Genomic DNA, 26,437 nt, shown 5'->3' with positions numbered 1-26,437 from the left:
CCCCACAAAAAAGAACCCCACCCCCGCTGGAGAAGAGGAAGGGCGAATGAACCCCCGCTGCTAGAGAATCAGAAATATATTTCTCCATAGCCTCTCTTTCTGGAGCAGAAAGTGAATATAACTTGCCCTTAGGCGGAGACGTACCTGGCAGTAACTCTATGGCACAGTCATAGGGACGATGCGGAGGAAGAGAAGCAGCTCGAGACTTACTGAACACTTCCCTCAGGTCCTGATACTCCGTGGGCACGTTTGACAAATCCATTGCTTTCTCCTGAAACGCAGAAACAGACACAGAAGAAAAGGCAGACACAAGACAGGACTCATGACATTTACTACTCCACTCCAACACTGATCTCTGCTGCCAGTCAATTTTAGGGTTGTGTCTAATGAGCCAAGGGTGTCCTAAAACAATGGGGCCTTGTCCCTGAGGTCGAATGAACTGAAGTGGCCCTCTGCTCCAGGGAAAACTGCCACATTGGTATCGTCAGTGAGGTACAGGCTCTGGCTGGTTACCTAAAAAGAAGTAAGATTTAGGCAAAATCCTGGTAATGGAATTCAGTAAACATATCCACTATTGTTAGGTGCATAAATCCAATACTACTATCGGTTGCTAGTTTATTATGTTCACCTAACGTAAGCTAAAATTAATGTAATCCAATACAAAAGTCCTGCAAAAAAAGCCTGTACAGTTATTATAATGCAAGAGTTATAATGTCATATAGTTATACATTTTTGTTGAAACTGTTTTAGAGAGGCTTTATTAATGATGTTCATTGATTCAAGTAATTTTTTTGACATTTGGGTATAAAGTGTTTTAATTCTACAATATATGGTGTAAAAACGTCTGAGTGCTGCCCTCTTCAGGTTGAACGGTGGCTACTGCAGTTGTATTTTCCTATTGGAAGTTGTGGTGCCCTGTGACGTAAGAGGGTACCAGCTAACCACGTCCTTGCCTACAGAGACAAGCATTTTTCAATGCCAGTGGGTGGAGTCAGGCTCTGACTAGGGGTTTAGTTACAGAATACAGAAAGTTACAGGTGAGACAGAAACACCTAACTTAACTTAGGCCCTGTTTACACGAGAACGCTCGCGGGTGAAAACGGAATTTATCAGATGTGCCTTTCGTTTAGACGGAGACGGCGATCCCCCACCCCCACCCCCCACTTTTGCATTTTCTCTTCAGGTCGTTTCTGTGTAGACATAGCCTTATATGTCATTGAGCCTATCCCAATTGACATGATTACGGGTTGGAAAAATGATAGAAACGCCTCTTTGTAAAACACAATAATTCAACATCACCACTAACTAACACCTATGGCTGCCAACTAAGTTAACTGTCACAGTTACTTAACAGAATATTGAACTGGTTGGGTAAGTGGCCTATTGTAATAAAATGACTCTACCCTCGGTACCTGATCTAATGTCAGCACCTAAACTAATGTACATCTGGTGGTCAGTAATATACTGTAAAATGTTTACTGGGTCTTCCCTCGAAATTTTCTGTCAAATTCCTCTAAATTACTGTTTAAATTCAGCTATGCCTGGATTATTTCATCTGTGGCAAAAGGCCCCTAAGGATTCACCCCGAACCTTCAGTATTAGGCCTATTTGTCTCTAGACTACTATATTCTCTTTCATTTAGTTTTTCTCCAAAGTGCACAATTATCTATGATTTTTGAGAAAAACCAAATACTAGAATCTTGACAAATTTGTCTTGGCAAAATGTATAGTATAGTCTACATAGTAGGTGTAATATTCAATGCCACGGGTGAAAGGTGAAAGGTGAAAGTCCGCAGTCTGCAGTAAAGTGCTGTCTGTAAGCTATTCTCTACAGATGAATGATCTGCTTTTTTTTAATGAAGAGGTGGTTAGTATCTGCCTTCCCTCAATCTGTTACACAACCTGCCTCCTGAGCCTCTGGCTTCCCTCAGTCCTGCTTAAACCACTGATGTTCTAAAATCTGCTCTAACGTCTCGTTTTGATGCCTGACCAGACACTGCTATATCAGATCTTGGAACTCTGTATAAGTTTTCAAAGAGGAAAAAGCTGGCAAGTCATGTATGCTCTTTATGACAGCATAGCACAGGCATGTAGTCAAGTATGAAAAGCTTCTGAAAAACATAGTATTTCATACTGTATTCAATTTTAAGCAGGGACAATCTCCTGTGTGTTGCACTTATTGCACTTTAAATATCAATTTTTTGGTATTCTATCTATCAGTTTCCCTTTAATATTTAGTAGCTGAGAAGTTGTACACCCTGATATGGTGCCAAGAATTTATGTGTGTATTATTGTTGTGTGCTGTTGTCTAACACTCGATAAATTTGGTATCAAAGGATGATGTGCTTTGGGGATAAAAACACTTATGGGCTGGTCTCTGCTTATCATCTCCAAAAGTACCATAGCCAAAGACCAGACTGTTGATCCAACCGCCTGTTGATGATCTGTATAGCCCATACGGTAAAAAAATACATTTATTTTGGCCAAAATATATTTTAAATATATGCTAAATATATGTTGTAACTGTGAAGTTCAATAAAATATATTTTTGAAATCGAAAATATATTTAATACCAACCTTCATTTACCAAAATATATTTAAAAATGTATTTCAGGGTCAAGAAAATACATTTTCAACCTTACAGTAGAATGTGGATGGAGAGCAAAAGTATCCATTATTTAAAATGGGATTTTTAAATAATGGATTTTTTTTTTCATTCTAAAATAGTTTACAGTAAAGTAACAGAATAGGCCTGATTGGTATGTACAACATAAACAAATAATTGGCTACAAATAAAACAAGAGCCAAATGTTTAGAAAATAATTAGATAAGTCAAGTTTATTTATTTGCTTGTTACATTGCAGAATACCTCACTACTAATGTAGTACAGTTGACTTTGACTAACTGGCAGTATATACATGAGGACATTTGATGATAAGGCATTAAGTGGCAGTAGGTGCACTGTATGAGTTGATGTTTTGAAAAGGAACCAGAACTAGCACGATGCACAAAATACAAAACTGCTATGTACACTTTTAATTTGTTGACATTAATTCATTGTAAGGGATAGAATATAACACACATTAATGGTAACACACACAGTATTAAAATCATCAGTATAATTTTTTGTTTAAAATAAACAGCAAAAGAAATGCACAATATATAATACTGCTAATGTAATGTACATTTGATTTCTTTCCATTAGATATTAAATATTCAATTACATGAAAATTAAGACATGTTAGTGTTATAAACACAAGCATAACAAAATAAACTGAAAAAGTTACAATTATTTACACAAATTGCTTCAAAATCACTTTGCAAAAATATACCACATTGTATAAAATTTCGCATTGCTTAAGTAATGTAGTAATGTACCAAAAACTTTGTACATTGACACTAAAGATCAAATTGAATAAAACAACTTAGGCCACTCTTAGTTTCATTTGACGTCTCATTTAAGGAATTCAGACTGATTAATATTTCTAAAAATGTAATCAACTTTGAGTTTTTCAGTGTGACTGATCAGACATTTGCATTTGATAGCTGAAGCAGGAATAGCTGTAAGATGTCCAAGAAGTTTTGACACTGGTTCAAAGTAACTTGGATTTGAGGCACAGAGACTATGCTTTGCTTGTTCATAGAATCTGCCAATGGCATAACACCTCTCCTCATTTTCATTTTGACAAATCAAGAATCTTTTAATCCTAAAAAAGTTTTGAGCTTTGTCATTCAACACAACGGTGAAGGAATTGCGTTTAGATACACGGCTGTAATCTTCTGAGTGAACCACCTCGCCATTTGTAATGATTCGTTGAAAGTACTTTACCCTGCCTTTTTGTACCCCATAACGACTCAGTGCCATACAGTCATCTCTCCTAAGTAATCGCACTTTAGGACGATCGAGTGCAGTGACATCACATGTGCGAGTTACATGTTTCAACTGTTTTGGTCTTGTCAAAGTTTCAAAGATCTCCTTGCATTCATTTGAGGCATGTTTTAGGATAGTCTGACCATAAAAAGGTAAAGCCTTTTGTAACCAAAAGGTTTTGACAATCTGCAGTGCAACCCCTTGAGTGCTTTTGATCATGTCAAGTAGTTTAGCATTATAAGACTCAAATACAAAGGCAGAGTGAGCCCACAAAGGCCCCCAGTTAACTACACTTCTTGGTAAATGGAGGCAAAGATGGACATTATAAGACATATTGGCTTCCCCATAGTATACCTCCATGTCCTTCACAAAATCTGTTAAAAGGGCCTCAGACTCCGTAATCTGGTCTCTGGTTATATTTTCACCTAACAGAAGTGATACACCCTTAACTAGTTTGGACCAGTGATTCAGTAGTGGTTCTGGCAAAAGACCTTTTAGTACAGGCAAGCTATAATAAAAGAGCCACATGTACCACTCGTGGGCTTTCCAGAATTTCCTCAATGTGACTGACCTTGGCACACGAGGTACATTACATGGTGGTTTAATCTTTAAAAGCAACTCGTCTATCAATTTTGTAGACCTACCTATATACCAATGCTTTTCATGGTTTTCAGTGTTTAACCACAGCCCTGTTACAGTTCTTGCAACACCCAGAAGTACTGAATGCATGTAGTCTGGCACAGACCCTTCAATGACATCAAAACTGGGAAGCCGACACAATGCACTTGGTCCTTTGACACCCATAACAGGCTGTCCAGCCTCTAACGCAGCTTCTACAAATTCATTTGTCTGTTCCTGACTGCGAAGCTGGAGGTCTTTCTGAAAAGGATATACACGAGTAGATCCTCTGCCCTTTTCAATCCATTTTCCTTTGTGAAGGCAATAGGAGCAGCCATATTCACCATTGAACTGTTTGACATTCTGTATTAAAGGTCTGGCAACTGAGTCACTCATCAGAACTAGAGGGATTACTTTTGTTTTGATAGAAACACCTTTGTCCTTTTCCCATGTGAAACCACTGTCCTCTAGTTTAACACATTCCTCTACAAAAGGATTTAAGAATGTTCTCATATGAGGCTTCTTATCCCCAAACCACAGTCCACAAAGGAGTACATTATCCTGTCTCATTTTCAACGGCAACTCATTAATGGTACATAAAAGAGGCCAAATACTACAAGGGGACTTTTTAAAAACTGGCACACCATCACAGCTAAATGTCAAGGTAAGGGTTGAAAGGGGCGTATCTGAACCACTTAAAGCTTTCTGATACAAAAAACCATCACAAATATCACTGAGAGATGTTGATGTTTCTTTTTGCCTTTTTACCAATTCGTCTGCAATTCCTGGAATTTTCAAAAGATTTTTTTATCTGATCTTCCAAGGAGAGGTATATGAAAAAATTATTGGTGAACCTGCTGGCTTTGTCATGAGTAATGTTGCATTGAACACAATGAACATGGTCCAGTTCAGCTGACATTATGTCATTGCACTGGTCACACACATAACAGATTCTCATAATGTCTTTGGTATAATCGAAAGCTTTGTAAAAGGAGTATTTTGTCCTGCATACCGAATCATTACCACCAACAACATTTAGGATTCTCATAATATCCTCAAGACAGTCATTGGTCAAATTGTGTTTGAGCTTAAGTGCCAGAAGTAGTAGTTGGGTTTGATCTTTTGTTTGACCTGAATCCGCTGCATCCTCTATCTGAACAGGACTGGAAGTGCACTCTTCATCAGGAGTAGTTAGCTGGATGTCTTCTGGAATGGTGTCTGGGAATGGCTAAAAAAAAAAAAGAGAATTATGGGTCCTGTTAACATCACATTAATACTCTTTGAAGAGATAACAAACCTTGAAAACAGAAAAATAAGATAAGTTACTTGTTATAAAGGAGCAATTAATTAAAAAGGATAGTGAAAGTTCTGTAATCCTTTACTCACCCTCAAGTTGTTCTAAACCTGTAAGATTTTCTTTCCTGTTGAACACAAAATACGGTAAGCTATTTTGAAGAATGCAGGTAACCAAACAGTTAATGGACCCCATTGACTTCCATAGTATACATTCTATAAAACAAAAATACAGTGCAAGTCAACAGAGAACAGAAACTGTTTTGTTACCGACATTCTTAAAAATATCTTATTTTGTGTTCAACAGAACAAGGAAACTACAGGTTTAGAACAACATGAGGGTGAGTAAATTTGCATTTTTTGGTGAACCATACCTTTAATTAATCAATTAATTAAAGGGATGTATCAATTGTAAACTGTGAAAATTACCAGAACCATACCTTATGACATTCCTTGATAACATTCTCAAGGTCTTCTGCTACCTTAAAAGAAAAAAAACATATACAGTAATGAATAAAATGTAAGTGCTAACTGCTTTTATAAAATACTAAGTTTACTGCCATTAATGCCTCCAAAACATAGCAAAAAGTGCCAAACGTTTTTTAATAATTACATTTTTAATAATTACTTGCTTGATAGTAATATCATAGTTTCTGTTTTTGAATTCAGTTAGTCATCTCCAACTGATTCATAAAACTGAATTACTAAAAAGAGTCACTCATAAAATGATAACTATAGCGATACATATAAAATATATATGCTTTAAGAATCATTAAAAGAATACATTTCACACCACAACTATTATACACCTAACATTATATTATTCAAGAACATGCAGAGAAATCGGTCATACTCGCGCTATAAATCATGAAAGTGTAAACTCCTAGTAAGATCGCGAGTGCTAGGGTTTATCTTTTTTTTAGTTTATGGGGTGTACATGTTATGCTCTGTGGAATCAAAAGAACCGACTATGAATTATTGGTGACTAACTTGTTCGCACCATAAGCATTAGAACAAAAGTACACCCGCCAGAACGGCTGATTGAGGAAAATTCTAATGGCGTTTTGGTTGATGTTTATCGACCTAGCAGTGGGAGGAATTTTATCCACACACCTTTTTTTAAGGGCCCATCTTCGTATGGTTCTTGGAGGAATTTCCTCTTCAGCATCAGTTAGATACCGTATATACGAAATCCTGTGTAGAGGCTCGCTCATTGTGTCTGTAAATCATATGTGACATATTGATGGAATTAAGAACAACATTGAGGATTAATCGTAAAACCCAAAGGGTTAACTTTAAACATTTGTAATTAAGATAGAATGTTATGTATTGGGACATGCTTACCATGTAGTCTTTCAGAGAATAAAAAAAATGCATCGCCTGAAATCCATCCGTCAATGCGCGCAGCCGCGCACTGTCTGCATGGCGCAATGCCTTAATGATATAATAAAACTGCATAATTAGATTTAATTTAAAGGTAAAAAAAATATTTAAAAGAATCCTAAAATGTTTTAATGAAAGTGCAAATACCTTACAAATGTCAACAATTTAGTTAATTAAAAAAGCAGTTTGATGACGTCATTAAGGAAAAAAAAAACCGTTGCCTGAGGCGCGAATTATGTGACTGCACCGAGGATAGGAGACGGGAAGAAACAAGCCGATTATGTTCGCGCTAATTAAGTGGGTGGAGGATGAAAAATTCTCAATTCTTCCAACTGCACATATTAGAGGATTTGATGAGGATGAATACTCAGCGGGTCTAGAAGAAAATGACGTTTACTTTGTGGAGTGGCACCAAGGCGTCAAAGAGCCGAAAGGCGGGTGGCCGGTTTTTGAGGCCTCCATCATCAAGATAGCAGGTAACGTTACCTATTTTTATTATCCTATCCACCTTATTCCTGACGAGCATACTGCGTTTTGATTTATGGGAGGTAACTTACTTCCCGTTTTGGAGAACTTCCATTCCATGAGTAGGATAATGTCCCCAGTTTTTAAAATAAACGTATTGTTGCATTCATAGAGCTTTGACAAGACCCGTAAGACTTTTGTTCATCTTCGGAACACAAATTAAGATATTTTTGATGAAATCTGAGAGCTGTCTCACTCCTCCATAAGGGATTGAAACTTGCTGGCCCAGAATAGTTATTTAAGTCGTCGTTAATATAGTCCAAGTGACTAACGTTACAGTGGCTGAGCCACTGTAGTCACTTGGACTATTTTAACGATATCTTTAATATACTCTTATGACATCCTTTATTATTCTGAATACTCTTATAACAAGACGTCAGTAAAATATTCATAAAAAAAAAAGTATAAAAAAAAAAATATATATATATATATATATAATTAAAATCATCAGGACCGTGTTGTGACTTGATCAGCATTATTCTATCTCTTCAGAAAGGGAGAGAACGTTACAAATAAAACTTAAGGAGCTTGAAGAACAGCTACCCAAGCCAGACACTCTTAAAAGAAAGAGTAAACCTTCAATGAAACTCCTAGAGGCCGCAGATGTGAGAGAGGAACCAGCAGCTAAGAAAAAGGTTAGTGTTTCCCGTATGTTAATCTATTTATATATGTTATATATAACATATTTATGAATACATATAAATGTACTTGTTTACAATCAATGATGTGTGTTTAAGAGACAGCTCACAGACCTACCAAATGATCTAAAGTTGTGGAATGAAAGAAAAATTGAACATCTACAGCGTGTGATAAATCAGCTGGGAGAAGAAAACATGAATCTAAATAAAGAAAATGAGAGGCTGAAAAATGAAATACTTAAAAGTAAGTACTGTAATGTCACTATATATATTTAAAATGAAATACTTGATAGTACTCTGTACTATATATATATATTATATAAAATATATGTATATGTGTGTTTAATTTTACGTTCACAGAAATCCCACCTCTCCTTCTTGCTACAGAGCACTTACTCCAGGAGGTTAGAATAATTGTTTACATGATGTAACAGTTATGCCTTAATTTATTTTACTAATGACAATGCTCCACATTTCCTTGCCTTTTAAAACTTTTTAAGACCTTTGGAGTTTTTTGCTTGCTCGGTAGTAATATTTCTGCCTACTTATTTCAGCCCATGAAATCAAATGCAGATGCCCCTGACGTAAGATTTAAATCTAATTAAATAATTTGTTTGTCATTATCATTATTGTTGTTGTTGTTTTTGGTGCAGTTTACAATAGCTTGTGGAATATGTTGCAGATGTTCATGATTTCAAAGACTCCATCTCATGTTCCCCTCTCACATGCTCCTAAAGTAAGTATTAGCTGCTTTTTATGTAATGTCTATGCCACATGCTATTATGTCACATACTAAGCACAACTATTGAAATAATGACTTTTCTAATAGATTATTTTACATTTATAATAAACCATGAAATTAATTAAAATAATTGTGAAGAAATTACAACAGAACAAGTTGTACTTCATACCACAGCTACATGCAAACTACTATACTGTATATTAAATCTCTGCATTTTGTGGTATAATTATCCTGCTACAAGAGCCACAGTTACATCTTTAGATCAGTAGATAAACTTATATTGTAAACAATTGTCCAGTACTATTGCTAACATATCAATTTACCATATTCATTTTTAGCCTGTGGAATCAAATGCAGATGTCCTTGATGTAAGTTATGCATTTTAACTATTGTCTTTATTTTATTTTTTACATTCAAATATACTTGTCAAGTTAGGAACATTATTCATAGCATCCTAGTGATTTGAACATGACTGTGCTAGATAAACAATAGTTCACCTAAAATTGATATATCTGATAATTTACTCACCTTTGTGTTTACTCATGTTTGTGTGACTTTTTTCCTCAGCATATGTTCTGATGGAGATATGGTGACTTTATGCATATATAGTCATTAACATAGTGTTTAAAGGGATAGTTCACCCAAAAATTAAATTTCTGTCATTAATTTCTCAGAGCACTAGATGGAGTAATTGAATTAATCATGATCATGAAGTTGATTGCTTGTGTCAAGATGTAGAGGTGTATTTTGGAGGAATGCTTTGGTCTGTTCTCACCCAAAATCCACTAGATTGCTTCAGAAGACATTTATTAAACTACTGGAAACTTACAATTAAGTTTTTTCTGTCTTTTTCAGAACATGTAAACTTTGTACCTATTCACTTGCGTACACCAAATATATATATCCATATATATCTATATACCCGTCCCGTATATACCTCCATCAAAATATGAGTCACAAGTCTTACAAGGAGTAATGTTTTGATAGTTGTGCAACATTGTGATATTTGATACTTGTAAAAAAGATTTTATGAGGCTCAGTGTTGTGTATTGTTGAGTATTCTGCTTTACAGGTGCCGAAGGCTCCATCCACTGCTTCTCTGTCTGCTAAAGTAAGTATTTTGTTTTTGCCTTGCCAAAATACATGGTGTAGTTACGAGTCATTGCTTTGTTAATTCTTAAAGGAACACTCCACCGTTTTTTGACCTAGTATGGTGACACAAAGTAAAACGTGGCGCTTTTCTAAGCGGGTAAAAAGGATAACTATAATGTATGGCGGAATAGCACTGGGAGCACTTCGACTCGGCGCAGTAATATCATCACTCCTGAAAAATCTTCTCCCCCTCTCCCTCTCACTTCTGTCATTAGAACCAACGTGACTTTTTACTCCGCCGAGTCGAAGTGCTCCCAGTGCTATTCCGCCATACATTATAGTTATCCTTTTTACCCGCTTAGAAAAGCGCCACGTTTTACTTTGTGTCACCATACTTGGTCGTGTAACTTGTGTAACTGTATTTAAATAGAGAAATTGGTGTTTGGTCGCTTCTAACTTCATCTCTGTCTGGTCCCTAAAGACTGAACTGGGCTAAGTTAAGTGCTATCAAAGTTTCTCATCGCCAGAGCGATTGAGTGCATGCACTGAGACGAGAGAGGTGCGTATCAACTCGTCTTAGTTAAGGAAATAACATAGTTTAATATGGAGTGTTCCTTTAATAAAGTATGTAAAGGTTTGTAGGTAAGCTCTTCCTCCTTTCCTTTAGAGTTTACCAGCAACAGTATGTCTGTAATAACATTGGTGACTTTCATTTTGTTTTAATTTTTTTTTTTTTTTAGTGTTCCAGTGATGCTAATTATGTAAGTACTTTTTGCTGAGGATTTAGGTCTATACATACAGATTTGTTATGCATTTCTGCAATGGGTGAAATGGCTAAATAAAAACTTAAACAAGTTTTAAAGATTTGATTGGAAAATAATGTATATTATAAATCTCTTTTTATGTGATCACAACCACAGGTGGAGTTAGCACATGGCACGGGCATAAAAATCCTAAAGCATCAATGGACTTCTGCCCTACAGGCCCAAACAGCCACTTCAATGGTGCGTGTTCTTTTAATGGCCGCCTTCCCACTAGAAGTTCTGATCCACAGCAATTTGAAAGGTAAACAGTTTCAAAGGCCAAGTCAAATTCTTAGATATTAATCTGAGTAGTCTTAGGCTAATTCTACATTTAACATACCTATACAAATATCTTTCAAACCCAGTTATTTTTCTTTACTTTCAATGTTGAGGTGAACAAAATTTTTGGAAATCTATAACTGGTCAGAAGACAATTGTGCATGCAAATTTACTTTACAACCGTTAAAAAAGTACGTTCTATATGAATGAATTTCGGACATTAGTAAGTCACATGACAGTAACAACATGGTTGATTTAGTGGTGTCATTTACGCCTCTTCACTGCTTGCTCCATAGAATTTAATTGAAAACGCTGGCTCTGCTCCTCGCCAGTGGACACCTGGCCGTCATTAACATAGGCAGTGGCAAAATACGCGGCAATGGAGGGACAGAAATCTCTCAAATGTTATTAAAATATCTTCAGTTGTGTTTAGAAGATGAACGAGAGTCTTAACAGGGTTAGAACAACATGAGCATGAGTAATGACAGAATTTTAATTTTTGGGTGCATGAACTAACCCTTAAAATATATCAGTGATTTTTTTTGTCTCTTATAGTGGCAGTCAAGAAGAGGTTTCCCAATGTGTCCAGAGGAGCTTATTGCAGTATTGCAGTATTTCAGTGGTATTGCAGTGAATTCCAAGCTGGGGGAACTGAGACTGCTTGAAAAAAAAAGGAGCTAATTTTTTTTTTTTTTTTTTTTAATTTATAGCATGTTCCTTAATTGATTTTTATTCAGGTGTGTTATATGTTCACATTTTAGACAGAAAATAAATATTTTATTCAAATGTTACATTGTGAATGTATTTTCTTGGACTGAAATATATGCAGGGCAAAATACATATAAAATATATATTTATATATATATATATATATATATATATATATATATATATATATATATATATATATATATAAATATATAAAAATGGCCAAAAATGTATTTGTAGAAAATATATTTATGTAAATATATTCTTAAATATATTTTTTGGCCTTTTTTTATATTTTCAAATATATTTTGAAATATATTTTAAAACATACAAAAAATGGCCAAAAATGTATTTGTAGAAAATATATTTATGTAAATATATTCTGAAATATATTTTATGAAATATATTTTTTGGCCATTTTTTGTATATTTTGAAATATATTTGAAAATATATTTAAAACTATATTTTCTTACCGTATGAGGGGGAAGCAAGATATTAACAGAGCTCTGTCATTTCATTTGCTATGAGCAATTCGTCTACTTTGAGATAATGAGCTTTGAATCATGTAAATTTTTTGACATATTATGGCATTACATCAACTCACCTTCGGAGCAAGACATGTTAATACGTTTGCTACAGCTGAAGTCTATTAGTTTGAGCTGCAGTGTTTCTGTGTTGACCAGCATGTTGTCCGTCTTGATGTCATTGTGTAAGATGCCCCGTTCAATGCAGTGTTTGGCTGCAAGCACCGCTTGCCGCATTAAACCACGTGCCACAGATTCATCCAGACAACTTCCATGGCACATGGTAAATTCCAGCAAGGTCTGACATGGATGTGGATATTCCATTGCTATGACAAATTGATGTGTCTGATCAAACCACTCGATCATTTGTACAATGTAGGGGCTTTTCGGAGGTGCACACACCATCACATTCATAACCACTTCTGACAGCAGAGGTTCTGTAGATCCAGGCTGGAAAAACAAATTTTGATAAAAGATTAGCTTGACCTTTCATTTCTGTGTGTAATATTCACATTGAGATACAGCAGAGTCTAGAAGTCTGAGATCACAATTGAAAATGCTTCTTCTTGTCACTATTGTCCATAACAAACTACACTATAGTCAACAGTTTTTCAAAGTTTTTTTTTTTTTTTGATTTTCAATCGATTCACAGAGTTTTGAACTCAAACGTGCAATAAATGTAAGTAAACAGTTCTTATTAATATATTGTGACGAGTCAGCTGCCTCCTCCCTGATTTTCACCGGCACCCCGTCCTAAATCGCCGCCCTTCACCAGGCTCCCGACTGGAGTGGATGTGTGAGAAGAGGTGTGCTGGACGAGTCAGGGCTGGCGGCGTGTGATGGGGCACACCTGAAGGAAATGGAGCCTCATCACCGCAGCTGTTTAAAAGCCCAACGCGCCTTTCCTCGGGAGGCCGGTCTCTTCCCCATGCATGCACACTGGTCTCCTCGTGGGTCCAGGAAGGGTGCGTTGAGGGACTCCCGCGCCACCAGAGACGTGAGCTGCCGGACCCGCGATCCGGACCGAAGAGGGAAGCGCGTGCGGCAGACGGACTCCGCCCCTTACCTGGTCCCTTCCTCCATAAACACTGTCCGACCCACACGAACCCTGCAGCACGACGAGGACACCAGATTCCCTGTTGTTTTGGACACTTTCCCCCTTTGGCCACGCTTATTCCCTGTTTTATTTGATTTTCTGTTAATAAAAGCCTCTCCGAGGCCTGACGCCACGCCCACTGTGTCTGTCTTGTGCTCCACCCGTCACAGTGGTGGAGAATGCGGGCAAGGCAGAGCCTAGACAGCGCAGTTGGGAAACATCTGGTGACGTCACTCCCTCTCGCTTCCAGATGTTCGTGAGAACCCGGACTGGGATAGAGGAAAAGCGGGGACAGCCTCCCAGCCACAAAAGGGTAAGTAACTTCTCTGTTATTGTCATGTTCACTGTGGTTGGTTGAGGCTGTCACTAAAACCCGGTTTCTCTGTCCCTGTTCCGGTGCGCTGCGAGAGGGAGGACTGCCCGGAGAGGAATCCCTGCCCACTCCGACCGTTTGGAGCCTGGTTGAGGATGGTAGCACTCCCGTGTGGGCGGCGCCCTGATCACGGGGATGTCGCTTGGGAGGGGGAATGTGACGAGTCAGCTGCCTCCTCCCTGCCTCCCGCGCCACCAGAGACGTGAGCTGCCGGATCCGCGATCCGGATGGGAACCGCACCCGTTTACACGGCCGTTGGGCCAGGATGCCGGGCCGTCCATCCCCTGCCAGCGCTGCGGCCAACGAGAGTGATGCGGCCGCTAGAGGAAGCCGCCGCCCCTCGCGCCCCGGACCAAAGAGGGGAGCGCGTGCGGCCTCCGGACTCCGCCCCTTACCTGGACCGTTCCTCCATGAACACTGCCCGACCCACACGAACCCTGCAGCACGACGAGGACACCAGATTGCCTGTTGTTTTGGACACTCTCCCCCATTGGCCACGCTTATTCCCTGTTTTATTTGATTTTCTGTTAATAAAAGTCTCCGAGGCCTGACGCCACGCCCACTGTGTCTGTCTTGTGCTCCTCCCATCACAATATTGTCTTGCCAACTTACCACATTAATAAAGCTGTTCCAGGGCTTCTTAGGTATACATTTGATAGCAACCTGTGAAGAGACAAAATCGTTTTAAACATGTTTGATCAAAATAATCTGCAATTATCTCTGTTAATTTTTCGTTAAAAAAAAATCAAATAAAAAGTATGGAATATAACATGAGTACAAAACAAAGATGAAGTAAAGAGACGAAGACAAAACTAAAATACACAAAATGGTTAAAAAAATAAAGCAGGAGTAGTTTACCTTCTGGCCACTAAATCTGTGAGTCCCCTTATACACAGAACCAAAGGCTCCCTGTCCCAACTTCACTCCCACATCATAACAGGAGGAAAATGATGCTGAAAAAAGAAAACATGCAGAAAGAAAAGATGAGCACTACTTTGTTTTGATTATCTTACATTAACTCCAAAAAGCAGACAGAGAAGTTATTCAGATGATGTTGCTTTTATAAACTGTATTCCATGCATTAGCTAAGAGCAGAATATAAAGGCAATCAGGGAACCAGGAAAATAATGACATACAAGGAAGTATGTGGTTCAAAATGAACTCTGTCCACTAGAATACCACAGGATTAATTTTGAATACTGAACAAGGAATAAAGATACATGTCAGGAGCATAAACAATGTATACGTTCAGTAGGAACAAATATGAAAACGTAATGGAACAAAAAAAAAAATAAAACAAATAAAACTACAGCTATTATAGAAGTAGTGACAGTAGACTCACCTGCAGTTGGTCAAAAACCAGATAGGATTGGGACATGTTTTTGTTTAGAATTGTCCAGATCAGTGTCAGGTGTCCGTCTGCAGCTGGATGAACCAGAGGCAGATGACGTCTCGGGATCAATCAGATCCACAGCAGCTGTCAGAACGAGACTGGAACCTGGAATGGGTTTTAGCTCAGGAACATCCAGACCCATGTCAGACCCATTGACTGGCATTATCTCCTGACTGGATGGTCCTGGGACAGACGTCAACTCAACTATAAGACTACCTGGGCCTGGGTCAAGTGTTAAGTGTGAATCAAGGCTGAATGGATCTGGCTTAGAATCAGGTGGATTTTGGTTGGCCGTGACTGTCACCTCGAAACAAGATGGACCTGGATCATTCCTTAACAACCACAAGGGACCAGATAGACCTGGCTGGAGGTCCACTGGATCCCAGTGAGCTACTGGCTCAACTCGACATGAATCTGGGGCCAAGGAGGGAAACTTAACAGTCCTCCATGTTCGCTGGAAGAATGCTTGGATGTCTTTCTTCATCCTGATTTTTCTTTGTTTTTCTAAAAACAAAGAAAAAGGAAAAAGAACAAGAAATTTCCACCAGAAACTGTACGTCCATTACTGAGGTTAGACATCATGAACAAAGAAGAACACTTGGTAAATTTATACACTTGAGCTCAATCATTTTGCTAAAGATCCACATTAAATTAATTCTAAACTTGTATGGGATGTTTTAGCTCTGACATTGGTGGCATGTCATACTATGTTTTTGTATTTTGTCCCTTAGAAATAAACATCAGGCTCTATTAATTTAATTATAAAAGCAGTACTAGATCCTTGCATGCTACTGTACATGCAAATACTGATCAATTTCAGGAACATAAATACAAACTAGACACAAATGGAAAAATTTGTAAAATTTGACAGAAAAAAAAGTTACAAATTAGTGCTGTCAAACGATTAATTACATCCAAAAAAAAAATAATATATATATGTATATATATACATGTTTTACATAGTATATGTTTGTGTACTGTGTATATTACGTATATATAAATACACACACATACAGTATGTATTTTGAAAACATGTCCATGTATATACATGTATATTCTTATTTTATATAAATACATTTAATATATAAACAACATTTTTCTTGAATATATATATGCATGTGTTTGTATACATGATATACACAGTGTACACTACATACATATATTATGTAAACAAAAACTTTTATTTTGGATGTGATTTATTGCGATTAATCATTTGACAGCACTAGTAAAAATACAAGTAGACAGTAGACTAATAATGACAGTAGACTTACCAACAGGTGGCTCATAACCAGACTGATTTGGGGCAGGCATTGGCTCATTATTCAGTTTGGATGGGCCTGGGACAGGTGATAGGTCCAGATATGTTGGTGTCAGCCACTCAGGGCTGAATAAATCTGGCTGGAGATCTGAATTTTCCTGTTGAGCCACTGGGTCAATGTCAAATGGATCTGGAGCCACTTTGTTGCCCCATTGGCAACAGAGAGCAGCACACTTAACAGCCCTCCATGTCCGGCGGAAGAATGCACAGATGCCTTTCTTCTTCCTCTTTGTTGATTGTTGTTCTACAACAAAAAGAAGAAGAAGAAAGAAATAGAAACGTAAATGAAAATTGGAAACCGTAAGTCAAATACTGAGTCTAGACATCATGAAGAAAGAAGAACACTGGGTGAATACAGATGTTAGACGAGACAACTGGTAAAATGGACACGTACTGTGTGATTAATCATCTTGTGACTTTCTCATAATGAAAGAATATACATTAAGTTCAATCTAAATCACAAGGGATGATGCAAAGAAAAACTTGTGGTTTTGATGCAATCTTGACACTAAATTTCACTTGTCCTTTAAAAGTAAAATACAAGATAAATTTACTGAATACTAATAAAACAACATCCTAAACTAGAATTAAACTAGAACTATATCCATCAATTCCCCATGCTACATGTTGAATATTATAAAAGGTATTATACAATAAGTTAGGAGCATATTATTAATTGGGCATAAGTGTAAAAGAGCAGACAAGTAGGTAAAATGAAAATCCCAAAAGGAGATAAAAAATGACAGTAGACTTACCAACAGCTGCCTCAAAACCAGATGGACTTGGGACAGATGATGGCTTGGGCTCGGTTAGATCCATGTCCGGTTTCATCTCGATACTGGATAGACTTGGTACAGGTGTTACATCAAGACTAGATAGTCCTGGGACATTCATTGTCTCAGAAACCAGATTGGATAGACCTGGATCCAGTGTTAACTTTAAATCGAGGCTGGATGGACCTGGGACAGGTGATGGCTCCGGATCAGCCTGATCACTGTCAGATATCACCTCAAGACTGGATGGTCCTGAGACCAATGACATATCAGGATCAGCCGGATTGGTGTTAACTGTCAGCTCCAAGCCAGATGGACATGGATCGATTGATAACGCCCATTCAAGGCCAGAAAAACCTGGCTGGAGATCTGCTGGATCATCGGATGGAGATGGGGGCAATATATCGTCCCTGTAGCAATGTAGGGTGCAAAGCTTTAAAGTCTTCCCAATTCGCCGGAAGAATGCATGGATGCATTTTTTCTTCCTCTTTCTGGTTTGTTTTTCTAAGAAAAGAAGAAACAAAGAAACAAAAGGGTAAAAAGAAATTACTACGTTACCAGAAAATGCAAGACAAATTCTGAGGCATAAACCATAGAAAGAAGAACAATGGATGAATACAACATAGTTAATGAAGTGTGACACTTACAAGTGTGCTGTATTAGATTAAATTACTATATGTACAAAAAAGTCTGTTTTTTTCCACAGTTTTTACTATTCTATTTATTTAGCCTAGAGTTTTCATTTATATTTTATACTATCGTTATTCCTAACCTGTTGGGCGGTTCTCCATAGCGGCTGCTGCGGGAGAAGCCTATTGTTCTGAAGAGCTTTTTCCTCCAGTTGTCTTGGGAGAGTCACTCAACATCATCTGAACATCTGCTGACATTGAGCTGCTGAAGTAGAGCTCCACTGACTCAAACGCAGGAGAAACGTGTGTTGACTGTATCGCTGTCAAACTTGCTGAATTTTAGTCAACTGTCCGTCTGTATGGACTTCGAATCTCTGCTCAGGCGAACGTCTTCACTTCTGCTCCGATTCTCACTGAACTGAAGTGATCTTCAGAGCGCGCGGGTGTACAGTTTATACCGTGTGACGTCATAATCTACTGACATTCTCTCGGGGGAGGAGGGGGCGGGGCGTGTTTTAGTGAAGCGCTTTTCCACTGCATGGTACGGTACGGTACGGTTCGGTACGGCACGGCACGCTTTGGCGCTTTTCCACTGCATGGTACGGTACGGCTCGGTTCGGTACGGCTCAGTTATGGCGCATTTCCACTGCATGGTACGGTACAGTACGGCTCGCTTTAAATGGTACCACCTCTGTTGAGGTTCCAAGAGTACCGTACCGATACTAAAATGTGACGTGAAAACACTGCAGATCACTGATTGGTCAGACAGAATCGTCACTACCAGCATCATTGTATTTGCGACACGAGACACTAAAACCCACTAGATTTAAATAGCCAGACAACAGCCAACGCGGTAGCACCTGTTTTTAGAGTATTTACTTGATAAAATAATTTTTAAAAATTCAAAAAAGAAATGGCTGAATCGTGGTCAGTGGACGAGGTGCAGACGTTCCTCTCATTGGTTGCCGAGGAGCGGATCAAGCGAGAGCTGGATGGGGCAACACGGAATGAAAAAGTGTTCCAAGAAGTAGCACAGCTCTAAGCCGCACACAGCTACCACCGGACCTACAAACAGTGTAGGGACAAATTAAAAAAACTAAAAAGTGACTACCGAGCCATAAAGGATCACAACGGCCGGAGTGGTGCAAACAGAAGAACGTGGAAGTGGTTTGACCAAATGGACGCTATCTACGGAAGTCGACCTGCGAGCAATGGGAGAGAGGGTGCCCTGGACTCGGCCACCTCGTTGTTGGACAACACAATCGAGGATGGTATGTAAAGTTTTGCACAATATATTAAGTTTGAATGCTTCACTTTATTGACCATCTATACTGTAAAGCTTTATTTTGTTCTTTTACATGTATGCCTATTCAATTATTATTTAAATGTTCTTGTTTTGTTATTGTTGCTAATTTGTGCATTAACAAACATTGTACACACTTTTTGTTTCAGATGCACTGTCTACGACTGACTCGTTAGCACTTTCTCCGTGCAGTGATGCCTCAACGTCCCAACTGGTGACAGCAGCGTCGCCACCAGCACGACCGTCGACACCAGCAACCTCCAGCAGCACCAGCAGGACACCAGAGCGTGTGGTACCAGGTATGAAATATGACTAAAACACTTAATGTTACAGATCATATATTTTTAGACTAAGCTTACCTAATCCTTTTCTTATGTCGTTTTGAAAGCCTGCACTAAAATTGGATATATCATGAAATCCTGTTGCTCACCATAAATACATTATTGCTAGATACTGTAACTTTGATTAGTTCACACTGTAGATCATGGGGTTGTTAATGAACAGTTCTTTCATAAATTAATCGATGATATGTGATAAGCTTTATTTTTACTCTCAATTTTTTTTTTGATTTTAGCAAAAACCTTTAGAAAAAAAATCACAATTATAACTTTTCTTTCTTTGTGTCCAGGCAAGAGGAAACGGAACATGCACCATCAGGGGCATCTTGCTGTTTTAAGAGAGATGCAGGTGGCTGATATTCAATAGCAGGAACTGAACCGGGCACAGAGGGAGCTACATTTGCAGATGGCAATAGATGAGGCCCGGCAAGCAAGGGAGCAGGAAGCGGCCTTAAGGAGTGAGGAAAATGCACAAACGGCTGCATTCAATCAAGCCTTTCTCAACGTCATGGGGATGCTTGCACAGGCGATGAGTAACAGAACAGAACAGTGACAGAACCGACAAGAACAGAACTCTCTGCCCGACTAAAACCTCCCTAGTCCATACTTCATGGAAATAGTTTTTTTTTTAACTTGTTTTTCCTGTGAATGTTTTTTATACTACATACGTTTGTGCACAACATTTAAAGTTTGCTTAGTGTACAATTTTTTACTTTTAAATTTGTCTTTATATATGTCTTTATATTTTCTTTATATACATTTTTTGCACTACATACATTAGTACTTTGTTTAACGTTTGATCTGTTTACATTTTTCTTCAATACAATTTACTGGTCAAACATGTACTTTCCTTTTTAATGGTGCATGTGGATTAGAGCAACAGGTATCATCAAGCTAAATGTAGCAATTTAAAAGATTAATAGTACACTTTTACTTAAAACTCACTTTAAACCGCTATTGAGTATTTCTATCATATTCTGCTCGTGGTTTAAAATAGTGTTTGGGCATAAAATGAACAAAAATGCTATTCTGTATGACAAAATATTTAAAAGAACATGTGATAAATATTTCTCCAAATGTGCACAAAATTGGATAAGAGCCCTGATGAATGCTGTATATTGCATGTAAGTGAACACAAACCTGAGAAAACATGATTGAGTGCATTATGAGTGATAATTCCTATTCAAAATATCAAATGTTACAGATTAATAATTTTGCACTCCTGGAATAAATTAAGAATTTAATGTCACTGCAAAGCAGATTTATCATAAACAGTGGTCAAATATCAAAGCTGGAGTCTTACATCTTTATAATGATGCTATTTATTATTAATATTATATTTATAATAAATGGGTTTTTTATAATAAATGGGTAAATAAATATGCAAGGGAAATTTTTTCAAATACTGCACAAAAGTTTATTTACAACACACTTTACAGAACAGACAGAGTCAACTATTCAAGTAACGCATCAGAGCCTCACGGACATCCCTGCCCTCCTCCTCTACAGGCTGTGTCAGTCCCAGCACAGGCTCTGCTGCTGAAGGTGGATCCCATGCACTCTCATAGGCCTCTCCATGACTCTCACAAAGGTTATGTAGAGCACAGCATGTCAGCACCATAGATTTCACAAGGTCGACCGCACAGTCATTTCTTTTCATAAGGCAACGCCATCTTCCTTTTAATCTACCAAAAGCATTTTCAACCACTACACGTGCTCTGGAGATTTTCATGTTGTAGACCCGCTGTTCCGCTGTTAGCCGTCCAGTGTCAAAGAATGGTTTTAATAGCCAGTTCTGCAAGGGATAGGCAGAGTCTCCAAGGATGTAGTACCCGACATTCACCCCAGCAATGTTTTTGGTGCTAGCTGGTATGTGGTTTCCACGGCTTGCCACCTCCTACAGTGTGGACAGTCTCAAAACCCGAGCATAATGCAGGCTTCCAGGCAGTCCTGTGAACTAGAGGTCTTCTCGGGTCCTAAAAACTGTACCCGACCCGAATCGACCCGAATCACTACTTACCCGAACCCGACATGCATACATTATTTATTTTTAAAGAAAAACCCGACCCGAGACAGACCCGATAAAATTAGACCCGAGTCCGACCCGACCTGACGGCATTTCCTTTAGAACCCGACTGGACCCGAACGTAAACGGCATTTACATGTGCACAGCCTGCAACCATGCGTTTCTCAAAAATGCACTTAACATAGACGCGGCAGTAGGAGTAGCCTACGCGCTGAAGTGCTGAAATGTCAATCACACATGTAACCCATTACGTCCTTTAAAAGTTGGCATAATGTTATTTACCGGACCATACGATGATTAACATTAGAACCACCACAGGATAAAATTTACCGATGGCTGTTTCTCAAATATAACTTTTCAGATTACAGAATAACAGATTTTCAATAAAATATACAAAGTCTCCCAGTCATTGATTTTGACTAAAATTGTGTTATTTAGCCTACAATCCCACTGTTAAAAAGTTGTTTAGATAAAACCAGATTAAAAACAGGGCATTAGAACCGCCATAGCAGGTCAAATTTAGCGAATTTTGTTTTGTATTAATTGTATATTAATTTTAATAAAAAAAAATTATCAACTATTGCCTGGATTTAGGCCTACATAAGAAGTAAAATGAGGAGCTCTTTTCCAAAACGCGATTAATCCATTTCAATAGTTTTCAGGAAAATTAGGCTACATTTTTTACCTAGCCTATACCCACACCTTTTGTGAATATTCAATATATCCTGCTAAAATGTTTTTTTTTTTTTTTTTTGGCTCAGTCTGAACATGTTGAACAATGATTATTAAATCAAACAACAATATTGTTGATGATAAATTCAAAGTATTTTTTTTCTTTTCAAAACGCTATAAATCCATCAATTTTTTTTTCCAAAACTCTATAAATCCATCCATTTCCCCCCAAAAACGCTATAGCCTAAATCCATACATTTTTTCCAAAAATTGATGGTTTGTCTTTTTAAAAAAAGTATTTTGTCTTTTATTTGTCGTGTTTGCATTTATGAGGAAAAACAATGTTATGTGACCGTTCTCCATTACAGACATGAGTGCTCTGATATAGCTACATGATGGGCTAATGTCAAAAAAAAAAAAAAAAACTTACTGTCAAAAAAAATAAAAATAAAATGTTATGGTAAATTGGAGCAATTCAATTGGAGGAGACACTTTATTGCATTATGTTCAGGGGTGACAGATTGATAAGCAGACATGCTATTTATGCTATTTATGCTATTTATATATATATATATATATATATATACGATTGTAAAAACAAAGCGATATATATATATATATATATATATAATTATTATTATTATTATTATTATTATCATTTGCTGCGGATCGCTAATTATTCATTAGAGGTCACAGAAAGTGAAAATGCAGACATACATCAATTATTAGTTTATTATTTCCTCTTAGAATGAACAGGGGTAATTTACTTTAATAAATCAATAAATAACTTTAAACATTTGATGATAAAATATTATGAAGCCAAATTTCTGGCAACACAAAATCTTTGTGATCATATAATGCAAATAAATTTAATATAATGCAAAACCATGCATGCAAAACAGATACGCATCTTCCAATTTTTTTATGAATTTTTTTTAAACATCATATGATGGTACTATACACATTTCATCGCAGAGTAATAAGTTGGCCAGAACATTTTAAAATAACAATCGGAAGCCTAACTATTAGGCTAACTGTTCTGTCTAAAACTTTTAGAACTTTTAAAACCAAAGCATCAAAAATAATATTGCCTCGATTTACAGGCAGATTACCACAGAACAGAGATAACCCTATTTAACATGCTGGTTTATCCTACATTTCGAAATAAAGTCAGTTAAATTTTACAGTGTATAGTTCTCATCTCAGCCTACTTGTCGTTGCTGTTCAGGAAGAGCAAAGCATTGACACTTGCTGTACCAAGAGAGGTACGTCGGTTCTCCAGAGCGCGCCCAGACACACTGAAAGCACACTCACAACTAACGCTGGATGCTGGAACGCACAGAATCTTCCGTGCAAGAGTTGCCATCTTTGGGAAGAGGTGTTCTGTGTTTTTCCATACACCTAAAATGTCTCTGTCACTATCGTGCATGACCATTTTTTTATTCAAGTAGGCATTCAACTCATCCACTGCCATGTCTCGGTCATCCACATCCTCCCACTGGCTGAACTTCGCAGATGGACCAGCAACTGCAGTACATTCTGTGGCTGCGATGGTAATATTTGGAACTGGAGGGTCCGTGTCTGTTGGGCTGGGAACGCTGTCCAACTCGCTCCGGGCACTTTGGTATATTTCGTCTCTCTCCTCGTTTGTGAACATGCGTAGCTGCTTAAACTTAGGCCACAAAAGCACTGCAAGCTTTGCTTGTTGGTCGAGCACTATTCGTTCACTCAGAAGGTCTTTGGCTCTGCGCTTCAGAATCTCCAGTGCTTTAGGGTCGGTCGATGTAACCACACAGTGCTCAAGTAGTGTAGATTTCCATAAAGCCAGCAGATGGATTGTAGGATAGTTCGACGCGCTCAGTTCATCGCTTGCCATTTTGAATGGGGTCAAAAATTTAACTAGCATTTGGAGAACATCTTTTGAGATGTGACTCATTTTGTGTATTTCCCCTCTTGTCATAAGAAGTCTTTGCACATCATCGAAAGAACCGAGTACTGATTCAACCATTGCGAGCTTAGTGTTCCAGCGAGTCTCACATTCCTGTTTGAGGGTGCGTGTCAGGTGGAGCTGCAAACCAGAATGCTTAAAATATGTCGTCAGTGACTTACACTGATTAATACATTCTCTCACGGGCTGTAACGAATCTTCCTCCTCCTCATCAATTCCCTTCTTGAAAGTGTGTTTCAGCACAGTGTTGAGAACGTGCGCATTACAGCTTCTGTGTTTCCAGCTGCTGAGAGCAGCCTTTATATTAGCGCCTTGATCGCTAACAAACACAAGTTTGTCTATTTCAGCTTTTGATAGTCCGAAATCATGCAACTGTTTCAGCAGTTCCGTTTTTATGTTTGCGGCCGTTTTTGAGTCAAATGGGAAAGCACTGGTGCATATTACCCGGCTCTGAAACATCCAGTCTTCATCTATGAAGTGGAGAGTGATGCATGTGTAACTCACCTTTCGAAAATCATCGGTCCACATGTCAGTGGATGCTCCACAAGCAAATGCCTTAGCAATTGCCTGCTTGACTTTAGGTAAAAGCTCTTGTTTCAAGGCAAGGCACCTCTCCAAAGTGGCACGAGAAACAGTGACTCCCGAGGGAAGAATATCTTTGACATCACAGTGGCCGTGCGTAGCTCCAATCTCGATCAAGCTCTGTGCTAACTGACAAAATGAGCTTGTTTCAAACATTCGGTATGGTCTGAGATCTTTGGCACAGACTCGAATGCAGTTTTCAAGTATTGTCTTTTTATACTGGGCAGGTACCCCACTGCTCTTCCTCACAAACGAATGCATGGAGCTTTGCATCGTTTTTTTGTGCCGACATGTTCTCTGGTGCTTCAGCAAATGGGATGTTCCAGTTTTAGCTGAATCAAATCTTAATATTGTATTGCAGTCAACGCATTTAACTGCACCAGTCTTTTTTCCTTCCTTATCAACAATGATCACAAAAGTTGCCCACACCGATGACGACCCTGGATGTTTCTGTTCTACATATTCGTTTTCCCTCACCTTTTTCGCAATGTCTGTTATCGCCTCCATGCTTTTCTGACAGTGTCGCGTATTTTTCAAATTGATTGACAGGCCTGGCTTAACGACAATTCAAATACCGGTACTTGCATTTAGTCAAACATCCATCCACATGATGGCGCACTAGTTCTTGGCAAAGGGAGGGGGGTTGGTTAATGTGGAACTGAGTAAATAAATGCGTTGCGAGGCAACCGTGCTTATAGCCCGTTGCACGTAGAAGCGCTGATTTGCTCTCACACTTAGAAAAAATGAGAGAACGGTGTCATAGTTGTTTTAAATAATGCAATTTTGTTAAATGCCCAACATAGTTTAAAAGAATTCGGGTCTTCTCGGGTCCATTTGGAAAAGGCATATTTATTTTAAATTACCCGAGACCACTAATACCGAATCCGACCCGTGTCCGAGGTACTCGTTGGAGTTTTGGACCCGAACCCGCTCGAGTCTCGGGTCGGACCTCGGGTTTTCGGATCCAAGTGGACCCGTGAAGACCTCTACTGTGAACACATTCCAGAAAGTCCCTTTCCATCCACAACACCTTGAAGGATGATGGAGTGCCAGCCTTTACGGTTGAAATAGTCACAGTGATAGTCTTGTGGTGCTATTATGGCTATGTGTGATCCATCAATAGCACCAATACACTGTGGAAGTCCCCATCTCTTCTCAACGTAGGCAGCTATTTCTTTAAACCTCTCCTGATCTGGAAAACGAATTTGTTCTGGTATCAACAACGTCTCTGCTGCAGCACAGAACTCCTGAACACACCGACACACAGTTGAAATGCTTGCTCCAAAAATATGTCCAACACTTCTGTACTCAGAGCCGGTAGCAAGCTTCCACAGTGCAATGGCTACTCTCTTCTTTAGAGGTACACACACACGGAAGTTTGTGTCCCGTCTCTCTCCATCGCAAGATGCAGTTTGTTGCACAAGTAAATAAAAGTTTCTTCTGACATTCTAAAGTTCTCCAGCCACTGCGTGTTTGTAAACCCAGGAACAATCACACCCCACCACTCAGA

General features: G+C 38.4%; 1 protein-coding gene across 2 annotated transcripts in view; it reads right to left on the bottom strand.

The window, feature by feature from the left end:
* Positions 1 to 1,376: 1,376 nt before the first annotated feature.
* The window catches only part of LOC132158046 (uncharacterized), a 39,559-nt gene continuing 14,498 nt past the window's right edge, over positions 1,377 to 26,437 (bottom strand). Inside the window, exons 4-8 of one of the 2 annotated variants that reach the window (XM_059567297.1) lie at positions 15,288 to 15,842; positions 14,804 to 14,898; positions 14,558 to 14,608; positions 12,557 to 12,926; positions 1,377 to 2,444 (exon numbers count right to left, since the gene is read on the bottom strand). In XM_059567297.1, coding sequence (XP_059423280.1) covers positions 15,298 to 15,842 — 545 coding nt within the window. In that variant the 3' untranslated portion in view covers positions 1,377 to 2,444; positions 12,557 to 12,926; positions 14,558 to 14,608; positions 14,804 to 14,898; positions 15,288 to 15,297. The remainder of the gene's footprint in view (positions 2,445 to 12,556; positions 12,927 to 14,557; positions 14,609 to 14,803; positions 14,899 to 15,287; positions 15,843 to 26,437) is intronic. The other variant, XM_059567298.1, reaches the window with a different exon arrangement.

This window comes from Carassius carassius, chromosome 15 (assembly GCF_963082965.1).
Source record: "Carassius carassius chromosome 15, fCarCar2.1, whole genome shotgun sequence".
Taxonomy (NCBI): Eukaryota; Metazoa; Chordata; class Actinopteri; order Cypriniformes; family Cyprinidae; genus Carassius; species Carassius carassius.
Note: the sequence above shows the minus strand (reverse complement) of the source record. Positions and strands in the feature narration are given on the sequence as shown.